At 29.7% G+C, this 22,368-nt stretch overlaps 2 protein-coding genes across 2 annotated transcripts in view; one reads left to right on the forward strand and one right to left on the reverse strand.

The window, feature by feature from the left end:
* Positions 1–22,368, forward strand: part of LOC107450569 (small conductance calcium-activated potassium channel protein 1-like) — a 640,664-nt gene that overhangs the window by 200,952 nt on the left and 417,344 nt on the right. The window lies entirely within an intron of this gene.
* On the reverse strand, positions 3,828–4,169 carry LOC122269360 (uncharacterized). The gene has a single exon (XM_043042048.1). It carries the CDS (start codon positions 4,167–4,169, stop codon positions 3,828–3,830), a length of 342 nt encoding a protein of 113 aa, XP_042897982.1.

Raw genomic sequence — 22,368 nt, forward strand, 5'->3', positions numbered from 1 at the left:
CGTTACTTTTTTTGTTTAGTACTTGTACTTTTACTTGTACTTTTTACTCGTTACTTTTTAAAATAAGAACTTTTTACTTTTTACTCGTTACTTTTTTTAAAAATACTTGTACTTTTACTCGTTACTTTTTAAAAGTAACGTTACCATATATGATTACTATTCTTACATGAATTTCAATTCCAAAAACTCTTTCATTTACCTATAGAAGAAATAAATGACCCTCTAAATGGTTAAAGTATTATTTTTTATTCATATATATTTATTTTTCATGCCACTAATGTAGAAATGATTTAAAAGTGCATATTCAGCGCCACTTAGTTCCATCTCTTTCGTGGGGAGGCTCTTAAAATGTTGGCAAACTTTTCAAAAAGTCTGTAAGCTTTGGTTTTTATATGTTTAGCACCATATGAAATATTTTGCAAAAAGAGCAGTTGTTGGCAGGCTTGATATTGTATAAATGAAATAATTATTATAAAAAGCATAAAAATTTAGAAATATGAAATATTACATCTTAAACCCCTTAATGGGCCATTTATTTCTAGTAAAAGCAAATTAAAGTATTTTTGGATTTGAAATTGATATAAGAATAATAATTAATATAAGAAAAAAACTCATTTCGCTCATGAAAAATTAATCTAAATTTTAATGTAATTTTTTTTGGTGGTAAGTATATTTACCACGACCTATTAGGAACTTATTGACTTTTATTTTTCCCTATTTATAAAACAAATTTTATAAATGCTGCAAACTTCAAAAGGAATTATGTATTATATAACTTTTATACGTTTTATTTTAACCTAACAAATGGTTACCAATTTTATTCAAATGCACTTCAAGAAAGCTGAAATTATTAACAAGTGGAAACAAGTATATTAAAAGTGGTAAAAATGTTCCCCATGGAAGTTGTGGTAAGTATACTTACCGTGGCCTAAGGTTAAATAGTACAATTAGAAATACAGCTGTTTTGCAGATAGCTGAGAATAAAAGAGAAAAGATACTGCCTGCCTTTCTTAAAGAATGAATAAATAATCAATATTGTCTATATTAATTATAAATTCATACAGTGTATGTTTAAAAGTGGAATATGTTTTTAGGGCTTACAACGAAATTGGTGAACTATTATGTAGTTTAGTTGAATAGAAAGGTTTTTAGAACAAGAAATTTCACAAATTTCATTCAGTCTCGCTTCAGCATCTCAATTCTTTTTATTTATACACAACTTAAAGGAAGGATTTAGTGAAATTTGGAAAAAAATAGTTTTTTTTTCCTAGAAAAACTCTTATTTTTGTCTTATTCTGCCATGAATATCCAACCAATGCTGCGAATAAGGTTGGTTAAGTAGGTGATAGGATCTATTCTTCTCGGTTTTATCCTCTGTGTCTAGAAAGGGATTATTCTAGGATAGGATTTGATGAGTGCAGTACGCTAAATGAATAGAAATGAGTAAAAAAAAATGCGTTGCTCGCAGATAGGATCTGATTCATTACTAAGTTTTTAATGGGAAAGTGCGAAAATAAATATATTATTAAAAAACTTAAGATGAGCCTGTAAATAAAATACGTTATTCTAAAAATATTCTAGAAAGAAAATAACTGTTGCGAACCTTCAATATTTCGAAAAAAAGCTCTTTTTGGAAAAAGTAGTGGGTATTTATATAACTTCTACTGTCTAAATTGGAGGTTTATCTTGAATACATATATATGCCAACTTCTCTACAATGAATCTTAACACAGAGCTGCCAACCGGAAAGATCTAGCTCACCTGATAATTTAAAGATAATGTTTAATAATTAAGAAAACAGAAGATCTTAACTATTTGCTATCACCACCGTTAACATTTTTAACTATAAGTCTTTTGAAGCAACAAAAACAAATCGTGCCCAATTGAATGTGAACAATCATAGAAATGCAGAAAGTGAACTCATTTCACTTTAAAAACTAAAGGCTGGCGGATCACAGATATCTCAATATATTATTTATTTGACTTCAAAATATTTAATATTTTAAAAGTAAAAGAAAATAATTTTTCACTGGTAAAATTTTAAAAAAATACGCATTATGAATTACTCTCTTTAACAATGAGTAATACTCTATAAAAAGCTTATGAAGTACATAAAAAGCCTTTAAGGTGCATATTGTATTTTTACCGAGAACATGTCAATGAAAGAAGGGCCATTTTTTGAAGAAATGGGCAATTTTTCATATCGAAAAAGAATGAAAGATCGTACCGGAAATTTGATCGTAAAAGTCTCAAAAAGTACTGACAAAAAGAAGACTGGAGATTATACTAAAAAATGGTTTCCTTTTAAAAAACCACTTAAATATTTTATTATAGGTTTTAGGTTATAGATTTAAGTTTTATTAGGATAATAAACTAAACAGTTATAAGAGTTGTTACGGAAAACCTCAAGCTAAAAATGTAAGATATAATTAATCGAAAAGAAAAAAAACTTCTACGTGAAATAATGTTGTAGAATATTTTCATTTATAGCAAAACAAATAATATATTCGTAGAGTCCTTATTTAATATATATATATCTAAGGTTAAATAGTACAATTAGAAATACAGCTGTTTTGCAGATAGCTGAGAATAAAAGAGAAAAGATACTGCCTGCCTTTCTTAAAGAATGAATAAATAATCAATATTGTCTATATTAATTATAAATTCATACAGTGTATGTTTAAAAGTGGAATATGTTTTTAGGGCTTACAACGAAATTGGTGAACTATTATGTAGTTTAGTTGAATAGAAAGGTTTTTAGAACAAGAAATTTCACAAATTTCATTCAGTCTCGCTTCAGCATCTCAATTCTTTTTATTTATACACAACTTAAAGGAAGGATTTAGTGAAATTTGGAAAAAAATAGTTTTTTTTTCCTAGAAAAACTCTTATTTTTGTCTTATTCTGCCATGAATATCCAACCAATGCTGCGAATAAGGTTGGTTAAGTAGGTGATAGGATCTATTCTTCTCGGTTTTATCCTCTGNATATAAACTCCTCTTTGTGAAAATTGCAACACCATGAAGGAATCGTCATAATTGAATGAAATTTACTACACGGTTGAGTGGTAGTGGTACGAATAAATGATTAAACTTTCAAAGCAAACAAACAATAACAAGAGATCGAAATCAGCATTTTGTGTAGCCACCTCGCACCGCAATAAGCGCTGCAACACTTCGTGGTATGGAGTCAAGTAAATTTTGAATGTCTCTCTGAGGAAGAACATTCCATATAGTTTGCATGCGTACCCAAAGTTCGTCTGTAGAAGCAACAGGACGAGGATCACGAGCGAGGCACCGGCCAACGAAATGACACACATGTTCAATCGGTGACATATCTGGGGAATACGCAGGCCAAGGAAGAAGCTGTACCTGCCACAATGCAAGGAAGGATTGAACAGTCCTAGCTATATGAGGGCGGGCATTGTCTTATTGAAATACAGTGCCTGGCAAGGCTTGAAGGAGGGGAACAGCTTGGGGCTGTAAAACTTCACTGGTGTACCGGTTGTTGTTCAGATTACCCACAATTCGCAGCAATTGAGATCGTCCATGATATGCTATGGCACCCCAGACCATAACTCCGGGTGTTTGTTCACTGTGGCGCTCGATAATGCACTACGGAAGGTGACATTCACAGGCATAGCGTCTGACACTGATGCGGCCATTATGGTACCAAAAATTTAAGCGGGATTCGTCAGAAAACACGATATGCTGCCAATCAGCACGCCAGTCCTTATGCTGATTGGCCCATTGTAGCCGCAGGCGGCTATGGTTTAGCGTGAGGGTGATCCTGTATAAAGAAGTCCTTGCACGCAGTCCACGCTGCAGTTAACGTCTACGAATTGATGAAGCGCACAATGAAACACCTGTAGCTATGGACCACTGTGCTACCAGTTGTCTAGAGGGAGCCGTACGGTCTGTCAGCGCCATGCGGACCAGGTGTCTATCATCGCGAGCTGACGTGACATTTTGGGGTCCACTCCCGGATTTCCGAGTTGTCCGACACTCGTCCATCCACTGCTTCCAAACACGCATCACTGTGCTGCTGTTACGCTGCACACGAGCGGCTACTGCCCGATGAGACAATCCAGCTTCACGAAGGCCGATGATTCTCCCCCTTTGAAATTCCGTAAGTTGTTGAAATCTCGCTCTCTTTCGTCGAAGAGGCATAAGTAACGTTTGAGCTAACGTTTATCACTAGCAGATAACCATACACGCCTCGCTACAGCCGTCTATTTATTCGGATCCATCCGCCGTTCAGAGGGCGCTGCTCAGCATACGCATGCGCTAAGGGTCTAAAATTCTAATCATTCGCATATTATGCTCTACTTTGCATTTCCTGAAAATTTCAGCTCACTCGCGTAAGTCCTACATGGTGTTGCAATTTTTACAAACATGAGTATATATATTTCAAACAGCTTCACAACGGATAGGATAGGGCACGCGTCGCTGTCAACTACTCCACAAGGTTTCCTACAAGTAATCCGATCTGACCACTATGAAGGTAAACCAGTTTACGAAGGAACCGTTTAATATAAAATCTAGTAAAAATGAGAAAGTAGATACAAATATATGTCTACAGAATTATTAATTTATGAATTTGATTGGTTTGTCTTATTTACTTCTCAATCACTACTAATTCAATTCTCAAAAATATATGCTAAATTTCTCTCAAGTACTTTTAACACATTGCTGACCGGTCCAACGCCTCCTATAACTGAAAGCCTCCACACGGTTTTTTAGAGGTAGTCCGATCAAACCACTGTGAAGGATATCCACTTACCGAACGATGGGATAGGGGCCGCGTCGCTGTCAGCTACTCCACAAGGTTTTCTATAAGTAGTCCGATCTGACCACTATGAAGGTAAAACAGTTTACGAAGGAGCCGTTTAATATAAAATCTAGTTAAAATGAGAAAGTGGTAGCAAATATATGATTAAAATTTTATTTTATTAATGAATATTATTGGTTTGCTTATTCACTTGTCAACCACTGCAGATTCAATTCTCAAATATATAAGATAAATTTCTCTCAATTACTTTTATAAAAGGTTTTGGTTTCATGCGCACAACTGGTTCACTTTTTAAACAGTCTGCGCGGACTACTTATAAAAGACCCTGTGGAGGCTTCTTGATGTAGGAGGTGATGACCGGTCACGAGTTAACTCGTGTTTTCGTTAGCAGTTATCTCGTGGTGACTATATTAGAAAGTGGGAGTAATTTTCCTTACTTTTCAAGTTTTACTATTTAATTCTCTACCAATTTTTTATAACTTTACGAAACCCGATATATTTGCAAAACATGAGGTGTACCTTTGCACATAGGTGATTGTTATATTTTTTTTTTCATACGGCATTGAAAATTAAAAACTTTTAAACTTTTTTTTACATTGTTTTACTCCCACATCCGCTTTCAAAACAATAGCCGAACCCATGGGGCAATTTTCAGAAAAGTTACCGGTCAGCAATGTTTTAAAATAGAATTTGGGTTTATGCACACAACTGTTTCACTTTTTAAATAGTTTGCAAAGTCTACTTATAAAATACCGTTTGGAGGCATTTTGATGTAGGAGATAATGGCTACATCCGTTTTCTTCAACGCATATTTCGAGCCAAATCCATTTTTTTTTGCATGCAGTTTTTTAACTACACCCACTTTTCAAAGGTGCATTTCGAGCTACATCCTTTTTTTGAGACTCGCACTTTGAGCTATAACCAAAATAAAAAGTACACCAAACATTTCCTGGTGCATTTTTAAATAAGCAAGATATTGCAATTATTGCAAAATATTGCAAATTACTAAAAATGCAAAACTACTTGCTTGTAATTGTCTTCTATTTTTAGCAAACACTATGTATTTTATAACAAAGAGTTCAAGTATATATGTTTACTAGGTTTCATATAGTCTGTGGATGCATTAGTTAATATGCTGCCTGTTCAATATCACATTTCCTGGATCAGAAAGGGTAAAAGCTGGCTCAAAAACTTTTTTGCAAATTAAATTTTAGTAAAGTTTAAAGAAGTTTCTGCGAATTTGAAGGGTGAAAATGAAGTTTAGAAAAATTTTATGAATATTTTTTTCCTTACGTTTTATAAAATCTTCTTATAAATAAAAGAGAAACAAAATGGCGTATTTTCTAAACTTTTGGGGGAAAAAAGCATTTCTTTGAAGTCATGTCTGATGAAAATCCAGAAAAAAGTGCCGATTTAATCAATACTTTAAACCGCAAAACGCGTCAGAAAATTTTGATAAAAAGTTTTTTTTTAAGAAGTAATAAAATGTTCCATAGATCAAAGAAATTAAAACTTAGTTAAGCTTCTTCAAAGATATACTTTTATGAATATTTCATTGAATTAGCTGTGATATTTACCGCTAGTTTTGCTTATAAAAGTAAGACAATTTATTGAAAAAAAACTTTTTTTAGATACAAATCAATGCTAGAGTAAAAATAGTAAGATACAGATTTTAATAACATTAGCTCATTTTTCAGTAAAAAAAAATATTTTACAAGATAAAAAAAACTTACTACATATCTTGGAGTTAAAAAAAAAATTAAGCGAATTTTTAAACTGATTCGATAATAACCTTTTTTCAAATTGTAACACAGGTTCTAGAAGCTTGTTTTTCATGGCAAATACAAAAGTCAATAAGTTTACTCTAATTTTGAGTAAAATTTACTTAATAAATCAATACATCAAAACTTTGAGTCCAAGTCCAAAAAAAAAAATTATCGCCTAACAGCATTTAATTTTTAAAAACATAATTGCTCTTTCTACTTAGATATATTTAGATATATTTGGATTTAGATATATTTAGATATATTTATAATATATTTGCAATAGATATATAGAAATAGATATATAGAAATAGATATATTTTGAGATCTGAAGTCAACGCAGATTACAGCTTCAAAAATTCAATTTAAGTGAAATTTACTTTATAAAACAATACCTTAGTACTTAGCATTTAGGATGGTTCCTTTTTAAAAAAAATAATTAAATAAAAGTATTGTGTGGCTTAATAGATTTATTTTCCAAAAATAAGATAGTTCTTTCTATTGTAATGTACCTATAATAAATATATATATATATGTATTGAGATCAGAAGTCAACGCAAATTGCAATTTCAAAAATTCAATTTCAGTGAAATTTACATTATAACTTAATAACTTAGTACTTAGTGCTAGTACTATTTTTGAAAAATTCTACAAGCGAAATTCCCCAAATTATGTACGTCAAAAATTCATTCAATAACTTAAAATATTCGATTTTCGAAAAAAGTGGCCTCTGTTAACACGCTCACGCTGGGTGTTGCGCCTGAAAGCGGGACGGAAAAGAGAAAATGATGGAAGAAGAACTATTTCACTATTAGGTAATATTCGGGAGGGCTTAATCTATTCTCAACAATAACATTTCACTGTAAGGCAATTTATCACGACGAAGAAGCAATTCAATATAAAAGTTGCATCCGTTAAAAACAATTGTTAGTTATGAATTTTTATTATTCCCGGAAAAAAACTAAAAAATTTAATTTATTTGTTACCAGTTTTTACTCCGGTGCGCCACCCGATGAGACAATCTAGCGTGACCCACCGGTGGGTCACCCCGGCGTGAACGTGTCAAAAATGCTACAAATGCGCACTGACCAGTAGTAAAATTCCCTAATTTTGCACTAAAACTAAAATAATAGTTCTTGATTCTGCATCCATACCTGCCAACTTTTAATCCCTTCCATCATGATTTTTCCCAGTGGTATTAAAATGGAATTAAATTTTCAATTGTAAGCAAAATAATATGTTGTATTTGAAAATCTTCAGTTGACAACCAAGAAAGTAATGCATATTAATATACATGCTAAATTTTTTTAAGAATACTGGTGATCGAAATGAGTTTAAATTTAAGTTTATAAAATAAAAAATAGTATATATTTACTACCACTTTAAATATAAGAATAACATTTTACGCCAAATGCGTAAAAGTTGGCAGGTGTATGCATCTCATGTTTTGTTGAACAAATTCTTTAATAAAGAAAATTAATGTAATTACCTGTAATTATAATAAATTAAATTTATTTATAAGTAAAATTCTTCATCACACATTAAAAATACAACCCTCGAGAAATTCAAGTAATGTTTTTACTATTTTTACCTAAATTAAATCTTAAGTTAAGTGAGATTTGCTCTGATGTTTTATGATGTGTTATTCAGTGTATTGATCGTCTACTGGACGAGAATCAAAAGAAAAAAACATCATGTTATTGCCACATAATCAATACTGAGCACGAAGAAAAGAAATACAAACCCATAATTGGGAAAAAAATTTACCAAGAATAATGGGTTGAGTGATTTTGAGTGTTCTGTAGTAATGGGATTGAATAAAAACTAAAAGGAACATTTATTTACACTGCTTTCAGTACATGAAACAATGCAACATGTTATTGTTTGAAGATGAACAAAACTTAACAAAAAAGCTTTTAAATTTGCTATTTTAAAATAGATTTTGTTTTAAGAAAAAAAAGGATTTAGTTTATTACATTTCTTTGTTTTTATTTTAAAGAAACGGAAAATTTCTAACAACAGTGACGCAGTTTTAAAACTAAAAATATTGCCTTCAACACGGTTTTAAAAAGTAAAAGCAGAGATGCCAACTTCTCCGAACAGCGGATAAATATTTTCGAGTGGTAGTATTTTAATTAACGCGTTGAACGCCAAGCTAATTTTACATGGCTTGTCCATCTGGCCACGGTAAATAACTACAAACTAAATTTGCAAATATTAGACGGATTTTGCTATTTTTTTAGAATGCTTATCATGACATATCTGATAAAAGTGGTGAATTATATAAGCCTACGAATTGTGTAGAAATAGTGGTGGACAAAAATCTACTAAATTGAATTTATTAAACCAAGAATCACAATAATTAAGTAAATTTTGAATAAATTTTCTGCAATTCCATAAAAGAGTGTAAATTTTATAGTTCTATATCATGTTATACGCTGTCAGCCAGCCGTTTTTCGCGGCCTATGTGAAAGGTCAGTGTCAGCAAAAGGTGGCAGACGCAGCCTAAATGTAATTTCAGTGTCAGCCACCGGTGGTTGAAGCGGCGCTCCACGTGTTAATGCATGCATACCTGCCAACTTTTACGCATTTGGCGTAAAATGTTATTTTTATATTTAAAGTGGTAGTAAATATATACTATTTTTTCTTCTATAAGATTAATTTTAAAATGATTTTGATTACCACTACTCTTAAAAAAAGTAAGCATATATATTAACATGTATTACTATCATGGTTGTCAGCTAAAGCTTTTTCAATTACAACGTATACAATTGAAATTCTAATTCCATTTTACTACCACTGGGAATAATTATAATGGAAGGGATTAAAAGTTGGCAGGTATGTGCATGGTACTTGGTTTAGTAAATTTAATTTATATGGTTTTTACTCACCATTACTTTTAAATAATTTAAAGGCTTAAGTGATACGCTACTTTGTTACCTGATTCAGACATCGTCATCATCTTCAGCATCAACAACTCAACTCACAAAAAATACACCTTACAGCAAGGGGGATAAAAGCGAGTAGCAGAGATCCCCCACACATCAACAGTCAACAGTCTTCCTGTTTCAGAGATGCCAACTTGCTCCGGACAGCAAATATATATTTTAAAGAGGTAGTTTATCAATGATTCGCTGCTTAATAAATTCAATTTAGTAGATTTTTATCCACCACTATTTCTAAATAATTCGTAGGCTTATATAATTCACCACTTCAAAGTACTCATGTCATGCTATACCTTTTAAAAAGCAAGCAAAAATAGTCAAATATTTGCAAAATTTACTTTGTAGTTAATTACCGTTTTTTTTTTAATTATTTAAGCTTGTCCGAAGCAGTTGGCATCTCTGATTCAGGCTAATATATAGTTGGTCAAAGTGATACATTACTTAGTACGTCGGTACGAATCTCTGATTTAAACGGATATATAGTTAGTCAACTTAACACGTTCACGCCGGGGTGACTAACCGGTGGTTCACGCTAGATTGTCTTATAGGGCGGCGCACCGGAGTAAAAACTGGTAACAAATAAATTTCATTTTTTTCCGGGAATAATAAAAATCTATAACTACCAATTGCTTTTTAACGGATGCAATTTTTATATTGAATTGCTTCTTCACCGTAATAAATTTCCTTACAGTGAATTGTTATTGTTGAGAATAGATTAACTCCTCCCGAATATTATCTAATATTGAAATAGTTCTTCTACCAGTATTTTCTCTTTTCCGTCCAGTTTTCAGGCACAACACCCGGCGTGAACGTGTTAATACATGATGCATACCTGCCAACTCTTCCGGATTTTCCGGAAGATTTTATTTTCATATTTAAAGTGGTAGTAAATATATACTATTTTTTCTTTTATAAACTAATTTTTAAATGATTTTTATCACCACTATTCTTACAAAAATGAAGCACATATATTAATATGCGTTGCAATTATTGTTGTTAACTTAAGTTTTTTCAAAGACAACGTACTTGTTTGCTTAAAATTGAAGTTTTAATTCCATTTTAATGCCACTGGGAAAAATGATAATGGAAGGGATTAAAAGTTGGCAGATATGCATGATGTACTACATCACCACATTGCATTTAACTGCGTAGGCATAATTGATAAAATAAAACGCATAAAACGCATACATTGATAAATCAAGATAAAATAAATCGCATACATTTTGCTGCTACTTTGAAAAAGAGAGTTTTCTGGAAATGGAGAGAAATCAGATGATTCAGCAATTATGTATTCATTATTACGCAATTATGCATGAATGACCGTTACAGCGAATTACTTTTGAGAATAATATAGTCTAATAAAGGTAAAAATATAATATTACTTGTAGGTAACATAATCAGTGTACAATTCTTACTATTTTTCTTCATTGCGTGATCAGCGAATTATCTTTTATTATTTGCACGCCAAGTGCTTTAAAATGCTGTTCGAAATAGTGTAGGCTCCAAATCATTCAAAATTATATACACCGGGTAATTCATAATAGCCTCCGGGGTTTCGAAGCGTTATAGTATAAAACGAAGACGAATATGGCAAAAAAGAACGTATGAAATTATTCCGAAAGTATTCAAGTTTTAATTTAAGCAGTTGCCGGTAGATGGCAGTAACATGTACCACTGAAGCCAGTTGTATTAAAGAAAAATAGCGTTTACAGACGGAGGGAATTATGAATAACCCTGTATAGTATTTTAAGAACATTTTTAAAATTCATATCACATTTGACTTATTGGTGAATTTATGAAGTACCTGTCACCGTAAACGGGCACTATCAATACCTCCTATAACTGAAAGCCTCCGCATGGTTTTTTAAAGGTAGTCCGATCAGACCACTATGAAGGTAAACCGGTTTACGAAATAACCATGCAATAAAAAATGTATTAAAAATTAGATAGTGGTAGCAAATATATGTCAAAAATTTGTTTATTTTATGAATATGATTGGTTTGTTTTATTTACTTGCCAACAACTACACATTCAATTCTCAAATATATATGATAAATTTCGCTCAATTACATACCTGCCAACTTTTAATCCCTTCCATTATGATTTTTTCCAGTGGTATTAAAATGGAATTAAAATTTAAATTTTAAGCCAGAAAATACGTTGTATTTGAAAAAGCTTAAGCTGACAACCATGATAGCAACACATATCGATATATATGCTTAATTTTTTAAAGTATAGTGGTGATCAAAATAATTTAAAAATTAAGTTCAGAAAAGAAAAAAAAAGTATATATTTACTGCCACTTTAAATATAAAAATAAAATTCTACGCCAAATGCGTAAAAGTTGGCAGGTATGCAATTACTTTTAAAAACAGAATTTAGGTTCATGCACACAACTGGTTCACCTCTCAAATGGCCCACGCAGACTACTTATGAAATCCCGTGTGGAGGCTACTGAGACTATTGCAGAGCCAATTGCTCCGCACAAGCCAAAATAATTGAAAAGAAACGGTAAACTTCTGCAAATATTTGAATATTTTTGCTGGTATAACATGACATAAGTACTATAAAGTGATGAATTATATAAGCCTACGAAGTATTTAGAAATAGTGCCGGATAAAAATCTACTAAATTGAATTTATTAAGCCAAGAATCACAATTGATAAACTACCACTTTAAAATAAATATTTGCTGGCCGGAGCAATTTGGCATCTCTGCTATTGGCATAGATCAATCGTAGCATAATGTGGTCGCTTATAATTAACCCATAAACAGTTTTAATTTTAGAGTGGTGATTTTGGATTTATCATCAGAGACGATATCCGAGTACTAAGGAATAAAATTTGTCAAGCAAATTAATAATTATTTAAATAATAAATTGAAAGTCAGTAATTTATTACGTTCTTAAAGAATGAAATTAAAACTGTCTTGTTACCAACAAAAAATATTTTTTACTAATATCGATTTTTGTTTATAGTTTCAAAGCTATCATTAAGAAATCGATTAGAAAAATACTAAATTACCCGTTGTTTACATTTTATGCACAAAATGTTTATCAAAAAGTCAATAAAGCTAAGAAAAAGTCCAATAAAATATATTGATTGTGGAATGAAAGCAATTATGCAAAGTAGAATATCTCGATTGTCGTTGCCAAAACTATTAGAAACTGTTAGAAAAAAACATTGCGTAACCATTTTTAACTAACTATTAATCTCAACACAATCCTTCCAGCTAAAAAATTTGCAACTTAAAGCTCATTAACGATACCAATTTTCTTAGAGCGAGCATATTTACATCTGAAATTATTTTAGAAGATAAATTTGAATGCATTAAGTTTTTTTCAGCTAATTTTTAGCGAGGAATATCGATGTTTTAAACAGTTTTTTTTTTTATATTTTCCTCAAAGCATTTTTTTTAAATATTTGTGCTTGAAGTTATTTAAATACTTCAGAAATGGATTTGCTTAACAACTATAATTTATTAAAAAAGATTACAAAAATATTTGTTTGATATTTACAAAAACAAAGAAGTTTATTATTGATTACATTTGAATAGCTGCCTATTTGAGCTGATATTGGGAATGAATTTACAAAGTAGAGATGAAATAATTTTTAAACCTTTATTGGGCCCTTTATTTCTAGTAAAGATAAATTAAAGTATTTTTGGTATGGAAATTGTTTTAAGAACAGTAATTGATATAAAAAAAAACTCATTTAGTTTATAAAAATGGCATTTTTTTGGTGGTAAATATATTTAACATGACCTATTAGAAACTTTCTGACTTTTTTTCTTTATTTGTAAAATAAATTCCTTAAATGCTACAAACTTCAAAAGGAATTATGTATTTTATAACTTTTATACGTTTTTTAAAAGTGACAAATGGTTACTAATATTATTCAAACTCACTTCAAGAATGCTGAAGTTATTGAAAAATGGAAACCTAAATTAAAAGTGGTAAAACGTGGTGGTAAGTATACTTACCACGGCCTTCAAAAGGGTTAAGATATGAGGAAATATTTTTAAAAAAACTAATCTTGTTGCTGCATTTAAAAATAATACCGATTGACAGTACCAATTTTTTTAAAGCTAGCATATTTACATTGGAAATTATTTTAGAAGATAAATTTGAAATTACTCAGTTTTTTTAAACTTATTATTTGCGAGGAATATCGTTGTTTGAAATATTTTTTCCCTCTTTCTCAATGCATTCTCTTAATGTTTGTGCTTGGAGTTATTTAAATATTTTGGAAATGGATTTGTTAAGCATTTATAATTTATCAAAAAAATATTGCAAAAATGTTTGTTGCTATTTTTCAAAAACAAAGAAATTTATTATTGATTATATATGAATGGTTGCCTATTGGTGCAATCAGAGGGAATAAATTTACAAAGTAGTAATAAAATAATAATTAGAATATGAAGAATTGTTATAAAAAACTAATATTTTTTGCCGTTCTTGAAACCATCATTTTTTGAGTAATGCACTCCATCTCTAAAGTTTAAACACAACACGAATTCGTTTTTTGCAGGCAAGAGCAAAATATCAATAAAATAACATTTTTACATGACATAATTAAAATCCTTTCTCTTGCTGCTACGAGGAAAAATATTTTCTGAAACTTCGGAGAATTCGCCCGTAGCAGTTGGAGTCTCTTAATAAATAAAGAAATTCAATAATGGACAATCTCAAAAGTTTAAGCACAAAAGCTGAACCACACACCAATTTGCAGTCTTACAAGAATTTTACTTGGATTCTGTTCTTACTTCACTTCCCTTTTTTTCCCATTATTTTTAATTCGTTAGAGAAATTGCTGTATACTGGGATGATGTTACACTGCACAGTACATAACACAATTGTTCACGTGTTGAACAGGGATTAACCCTTTCGCGCCGACTGTCACAAATACGTGACAGCATGAAACTGTATCAATCAGGATAAAAAGATAAAACTGGTAATCAAAGTAATTCTTTAGCAGTTTATTTGTGGGCGGAGTTATAATTGTTTGATTTATTTAAATCACCATTACTTTGTTCAAAATAAAACTATTTAGTTATACTTTGAACTATCATCGATTATATATATGATTAAACTAACAATAATTAAAGAAAAAGCAAAGTAAGTCTGTCAAATTAGCAACGACTGCATTTAAGTTACCGCTTTTTATTTAATTACAACTTGTTTCTGATTTTGTACGAATGCTTTTCTCAATCACCCGTCCCCAAGGGGTTAAAAGTATAAGTCCTCGGACGTTAACAGGCACTTTGTATCAATTCGTATCATAAAAGAAATTGTATTTTAAAGATTAGTTACGTCAAAAATCCTCGGAAATTTGCAATAAAGATTACAAACATTTTCGTATCAGGCCTGTCATACGTCACATGTTTCTTATAAGTATCGCAAATTTTAAATTTTATTCTGTAAGTGACTTAAGGCAACAGTAAAAGTTTCGTTAAGCAGAAAAAAAAGATATTAAGGTCTGCTACTTAAACTACCTTAAAAAATATGTTTTAAATTTTAAAAAAATTTCTCTAATTTTTTTCAGTCCTATACTGGATTCTTTTTAATGCTTTAAATTAAAAAAAAATTTGCACATATTCTATTTTTATTGGTACACATATTATGCTAATTTTACATCTGTTACACAATGAACTAGCAATATTTCAGATGATATGCCGAAATATTTTGCATGAGTTATCTAGTTTAGGAAAAGCAGTATGACTTAGTCTATTACACTTCAAACTGGACTAAAATACAAAATATTAAAAAAAAAAGAATTAACATATTTTTTCAAAACTTGAAGTATTTATTCAGTCAAATAGGTAATATTTTGTCCAACTAATGTTTGCCTTTTTTAAATAAATAGAACCAGAGAAAAAAACATACATAACTTATTAAAAAGCATATATAGCTTATAGTTGTTTACACTTTAAATCTGCAAATTTATAAAACCGTGCAAAATGATACATTTTCATAATCATATAAGCTACAGCTTTAACGTATTTCAAAATTAAAAAAGTCTAATTTTTGAAAAATTTCCTGTTTACTATCCCTTTAACAAAATAATTGAATAATATTAACACGCAATTCGTTAATTACATATTAAGTCCCCTAATTAAAGTACTAAAATTTTTATTAAAATCTGATATCTAAGTTATTAAATCTCAAAATGCATTAATTTGCTTAATTAGACGGAAATTTGGATTTACAAGTTTTTAATTAGTTTCAAATTTCAAGAGCAAGTAAAAGTCATGCCATTATTTGAGATTTTCTAAATAAAGAATTTAAGTTGCCCAATTAATCAGCTTATTTTACCTGTAATAGCACGCGCAATTTTGTATTTGCGCAGGAAGAATTAAGTTCATCCTTAAGAATTTTCATGAATGCTGGTTTTATTTATTTCACTCGGGTATACGTGCTTACAAAAGGCATCATGTAGGGTTTTGTTCCTTAAAGAACACGCTTAGGGGTCTTTAAGATTTTCTCCTGAAGAGTTGTTACCATAGCAACCGAATTTCATTGTGTAGATGTCTTCTTTTGCGAAAGAAAAGGGTAAGGAGTTGTATAGATGGGCTTGACTGTAACAGGCTATGACATACAAGCCTCTATTCAGATGGTAATAGAGGCAATATAAATTTAAATGGCCCATTTGATTTCCCATTAAAGACTGAAAACTGTAGCTTAGCTTTGGAACTATTTTCCTTTTTTGCGCTATTGTCAATTTGCAAATTTTGTGGTTAGTCATTTTTTTTTTTTATGCTGTTACGGCAAGCACTTGGAGAGTTTAAATATTTGTAAATCATCGCCTATTAAAATTGTTTATAAATTTGTTCTAAAATAAATAAAATCTCCTAGCAGTTCATTTTTAGTATCACTTATGGAAAAATAGAATAAAGACGTTAGTGAATTAACGAAATAATAGATGATAAATTGTTTAAGTAAGCGTGGTTGTAGCTTAGCTTTGCAGCAATTTTCCTTTTTTTGCGCTACAGTCAATTTGCATTGTTGATTTGCAAATTTTGTGGTTAGTCATTATTATTATTATCTTTTTTTATTTTTTTTAAAATTTGTTTATTTTGATGCTGTTACGGCAGCATGTGAAGTGTTTGAATATTTGTAAGCCGTGACCAATTTAAATTGTCATAGATTTGCTATAAAAATATTTAAAATCTCCTCGGACCTCATTTTTTGTATCACTTATTAGAAAATGGAATGAAGTCGTTAGGGAATTTATGAAATAATAGATAAATTGCTTAAATAAGAGTGGCTGTAGCTTAGCTTTGAAGCAATTTTCCTTTTTTGTGTCACAGTCAATTTGCATTGTTGATCTGCAAACTTTGTGGTCAGTCGTTATTATTATAATTTTTATTTTCTTTTATTCATTTATTTTGATGCTGTTACGGCAGCATGTGAAGTGTTTGAATATTTGTAAGCCGTGACCAATTAAAATTGTCATAGATTTGCTATAAAAATATTTAAAATCTCCTCGGAGCTCATTTTTTGTACCAGTTATAAGAAAATGGAATGAAGTCGTTAGGGAATTAACGAAATAATAGATAACTTGCTCAAATAAGAGTAGCTGTAGCTTGACTTTGGAGCAATTTATCTTTTTTGCGGTACAGTCGATTTGCATTGTTGATTTTCAAATATTCAGGTTAGTCATTATGATTTTTTTAGACTGTGAAGGCAACACTTGGAGTGCTTGAATATTTGCAAGCCGTGACCTATTAAAATTGCTTATAGACTGGTTGCAAAAATAAATAAAATCTCCTCACAGTTCATTTTAAGTATTACTTATTGAAAAATTGAACAATGTCGTAAGTTAAATAGCGAAAAAATAGAGAAATGGTTTAAATAAGCGTAATTAACTGAAAGATATTGGTAAGAAATTGTATAGATGTTCTTGATTATAACAGCCTTTGACATGCAAACCAGTATTCGGATGGTAATAGGGGCAATATAAATTTAAATGGCGCATATAATTTCCCATTAAAGCTTAGAAACTGTACCTTAGCTTTGAAACTATTCTCCTTTTTTTACGCTATTGTCAATTTGCAAATTTTGAGGCTAATGGTTATTTATTTATTTTTTTAATGCTGTTACGGTGGCATTTAAAGTGTTTGAATGTTTGTAAACCGTGACCTACTAAAATTGTTCATAGATTTGTTATAAAAATAAATCGAATCTCCTCACAGTTCATTTTTAGTATCACTTATTGAAAAATGCAACGAAGTCGTTAGTGAATTGGTAAAATAATAGATGAATGGTTTAAATAAACGTAGCTGTAGCTTAGTTTCTGAACTATTTTCGTATTTTGTGCTTTGGTCAATTTGCATTGTTGATTTGTAAATTTTGAGGTTAGCCGTTTAACCCCTTCGCGCCGACTGTCACAAATACGTGCCAGCATAAAACCGTATCAATCAGGGTAAAAAGATAAAACTGGTGACCAAAGTAGTTCCTAAGCAGTTTATTTGTGGGCGGGGTTATAATTGTTTGATTCATTTAATTCCCCATCACTGTAGTTCAAAATAAAATTATTTAGTTATACTTTGAAATAACATTGATTATGTATGTGATTAAACTAGCAATAATTAAAGTAAAAGGAAGTAAGTCTGTCAAATTAGCAAAGCCAACATTTAAGCTACCGGTTTTTATTTATTTACATCCTGATTCTGATTTTGTACAAATGCTTTTATGAATCACCCGTCCTCAAGGATTTAAAGTAATGAAAGAAAATGCAATCGTTAAATCGTGAAATCATTAAATGATTGAAATAACAGATAATTGCTATGAATAATTAATAAGTGAAGGAATGAATATGTAATTATGCATGATTGTTTGAGAAGGAGTAAATGCTGAGTAAACCTTTTAATATTTCACTTTTTATATCGTGTTATCAAAAAATTAACACAACCGTTATTGACCAAATTGAACAAAAAAGGAATAGTTTAAAGAAGTGTATAATATAGTAGATAATTTACGCTAGATTGTGTGTCATTGATTTAGAAAATAATGAAAAGGGAAATGAATCAGTGATATATGAATTATATGATAGACATTTAGATAGATATGACGATTAGATGATATGATTTAGACACTAAGATTTATAGTTAAAGATGGTGAAGATTTACTTAGAGGATTGGATAAATTTAAAAAATAGGAAGTGATAAAAGAAACTTGTGAATAAACAAAACAGTGAAATTAAAGTGAAAAATTGAATTAAAATATATATAAATTGAGTACACAAAATAAAAAGAAAACATACATGAATTACCCTTTCTAAAGCCGTGATAAGTATATTTACCACCAAATTTTAAATTTCACGTTAAGCTTTCTATCACTTTTAATTTAGGTTTACATTTCTTAATAACTTCAGCTTTCTTGAAGTGCGTTTGAAAAAAATTGGCAACCATTTTTTATTATTATAAAACATATAAGAGTTATAAAATGTATAATTCCTTCTGAAGTTTGTAGCATTTATAAAATTCATTTAATTAATAAAGAAAAATAACAGTTAATAAGTTCCTAATAGGTCATGGTAAATATATTTACCACCGAAAAAAATGACATTAAAATTTATATCAATTTTTTATAAGCTGAATGAGTTTTTCTTTTCTAATATGAATTATAACTATTCATACATGAATTTCAATTCCAATTAAAGGGTTAAATGGACAAAAGTGAATAAAAATATACGTTGATTGAGTGAACAAAAGTGAAGGAAAAATACGAGTATTGAGTCAGCAATAGTAAGCAAAATTAAATCACGAAGGCAAATTAAAAATAAAAAAAAAAATTCCTAGCACAATTAAGAATACGAAAGAGATTACATTGCATTGTTTTTAAATCTAATAATCCCTTCAAAACTATTTCTGATATTCTCTCAAAATTTTCGTTTTGAGACAGGTAATAATTAATATACCCATAAATAAATTAATAACAAAAAAAATTAATTTCAACGCCTTCGTCGTGATTGTTGCAACCTTTGTAAAGGTTCGAATTTGATTGAAAAATAATAAACAATTTAACTAACGCCTTTTGAGTTAAGGTGAAAAAGACACAACATTTTGTCGAAATGTAAAAGCTGCTAGCTTTATTTAGAAATGGGTAACTTTGAAGAAAGTAAACTCATAATTGCAATAAAAAAGTTATAAAAATAAATTTCAATGAGTTGATTCTTTTAATAATTACACAAAATATATGAATTTGAAATTTTACTGTGTTTTACATTTTGAAATATATTTTTACATTGCATGGTATTATACTTTAGTTATAAAAAAGAAAACTCAGGACTGAATAAGATATTTATTAAACTACTCAAAAGTTTACTTAAAAGAAATTTCATTCGTTTCTTTTAATTTTTTAAGATAATTGAAGAAATTTAACCAAGGCATACGTATATGTTAAAGTTTCCTTGTGAAATCCAATTTTTCATAAAATAACTATATATTTGATGAAATAACTAGACATATAAGTTAAAGTATCAAAAATCATCGTATTCTACGATTTAACTAGGTATTCTATAAAATAACGATTGCTTAATCGTTGAAGTATGAAATACGGCACATGTATGAAATACTGCACAAGTATTTTTGTGAGAGATTTTAGCTATTTCTGATCAATTAACTAATAAAATAACTTCGAATTTTTTTAAAGTGTTTTTTCACTTTCAACGGTCTATCATAAGTTATTTCATAGAATAAGTAGGTAAAGTTAGAAATTTTTCATCTATTACATACTTTAACTGAGTTGTCTAGTTATTTTAAGGAATACCTAGTTATTCTATGAAGTAACAGTACTATGCACTTTAACCGTAACAAATTCAAACAGAAAAATATTCCTTAAAAAATTATTTTTTTAATGATAAAATTGTATCAAATGTCCAATATATTGGATACTAGATCTCAGGAAGATATCGAAACATTTTGAATGACAAAATGTTAGAATAATCTCTACATTAAATAATATAATTTTTGAAGAAAAAAAAATATTTCTGAATTCTGTCATATTTTCTCAGTTATTTGGAATAATAAAATTTGTCTTTTAAAATTTTAATTAACTACAACTCTGTAAAAGTTTAATGGAGTAAATTTGCCACTTTGTATTCTTGAGGGTTATACAAAACATTATATTGATTGAACCTATACACTGTTCGGGAATTTGATACAGATTCCGTTACTCTAAGAATTATTATCCACAGTATTCTCGAAGACTGAAAATGACAGCAGCGGTTAGTAAATTGGATACAATTTTGAGGACTATCTTAAAGAGGTAGATTCATCAACTAGCTCCTATCAGCAGAACAGCAGTTCCATTACAAGCCTTAACAAGTCTCTCTGTTTCAAACTTCAGGAATTAGAATTAAAAATATAGTCTCGAGTAATCTTATGTTCTTAGCACATTTATGCTTAGCGTCTTTAACCCTTTAGTGGGACATTTATTTCTAGTAAAGGTAAATTAAAGAGTTTTTGGAATTGAAATTCATAAAAGAATAGTAATTGATATAAGAAAAGAAGAACTAATTTAGTTTATAAAAAATTAATATAAATTTTAATGAAATTTTTTTGGTGGTCAGTATATTTACCACGACCTATTACGGACTTATTTGCCTTTTTTTTTATTTATAAAATAAATTTTGCAAATACTACAAACTTTCAGAAGTAATTATTCATTTAATAACTTTTATACGCTTTCTTATACTAAAAATTTTATTCAAACGCACTTAAAGAACGCTGAAGTTATTAATAAGTTGAAACCTAAATTAAAAGTGGTAGAAGAGATAACATGGACATTAAAAATTGGTGGTAAGTATACTTACCACGGCTTTTGAGAGGGTCAACACGTTGAATGCCACGTTAATTTCACATGGCTTGCCCGTTTGGTCAAATGGTAAATAACTAAAAATTAAATTTGCAAATATTATACAGGTTTTGCTAGTTTTTTAAAAGGTTTGGCATCACACATCCGAAAAAAGTGGTGAATAATACAAGCCTACGAATTGTTTAGAAATAGTGGAGAATAAAAATCTACTAAATTGAATTTTTTGAACCAAGAATCACAATTAATAAACTACCACTTGAAAATATTTATTCGCTGTCCGGAGCAAGTTGGCATCTCTGTGTATATAAATAAAACTATTTTTGTATTTACTATATAACATTATTTTCTTCAAACCATTTCAGTAAAGATAACAATATAAAAAAATTTAAAAATTTAGTATTATGTGTTTCTAATAATCTTGGCTTCGCCGGACCCCAGTGGCGCTACGAACAAACTTAGTGCTGGTCATCGGTGACCCCTATGTCATTCAATGTGTTAATATGCGTTGAAAAAGTTTTGAATCGTAGGGTATACAATTTCTACACCATTTTAAAGAATGCAATTTTATAAGGAAGAATGAAACATTTGAATGATAATAGTCAAATAGTTTCAAAGAAATCAAATTTTAAAAATTCGGCTACTTTAAAATTCGTTTCCAGAGGAACTATTTGATAGATTTCATTCATTTTTTTTTAATTTTGCTATGTAAAATTGCAATATATATATACGTATATATGCATATTATTATCAATATTATTATTAATGCCCCCTCAAAAAAGGCTCATGCCCCCTCAAAAATTTCTTTCACGCTACCCCTATAAGTGGCAGCCAAAATTCTTTCTGAACAAATATATTAAAATAAAAATCATGTATAAATGCAAAAATCTTATAACCACATTAAAGATAGTAGTAAAATCTTCCAGAAAATCTGGAAGCATTTACATGTAAGTTGTTGACAGCTCTGAATTTTTTGTGTAAAGAGAATGGATAATAAATATATTTTTAATTTACCACTTTTTAAATTCTTCAGAGTTTTAATAAATAGAATAAA

This window comes from Parasteatoda tepidariorum, chromosome X2 (assembly GCF_043381705.1).
Source record: "Parasteatoda tepidariorum isolate YZ-2023 chromosome X2, CAS_Ptep_4.0, whole genome shotgun sequence".
NCBI lineage: Eukaryota > Metazoa > Arthropoda > Arachnida > Araneae > Theridiidae > Parasteatoda > Parasteatoda tepidariorum.

Coding starts and splice junctions, on each gene's coding strand:
- LOC122269360 (XM_043042048.1), bottom strand. CDS start 4,169: ATGCCTCTTCGACGAAAGAGAGCGAGATTTCAACAACTTACGGAATTT.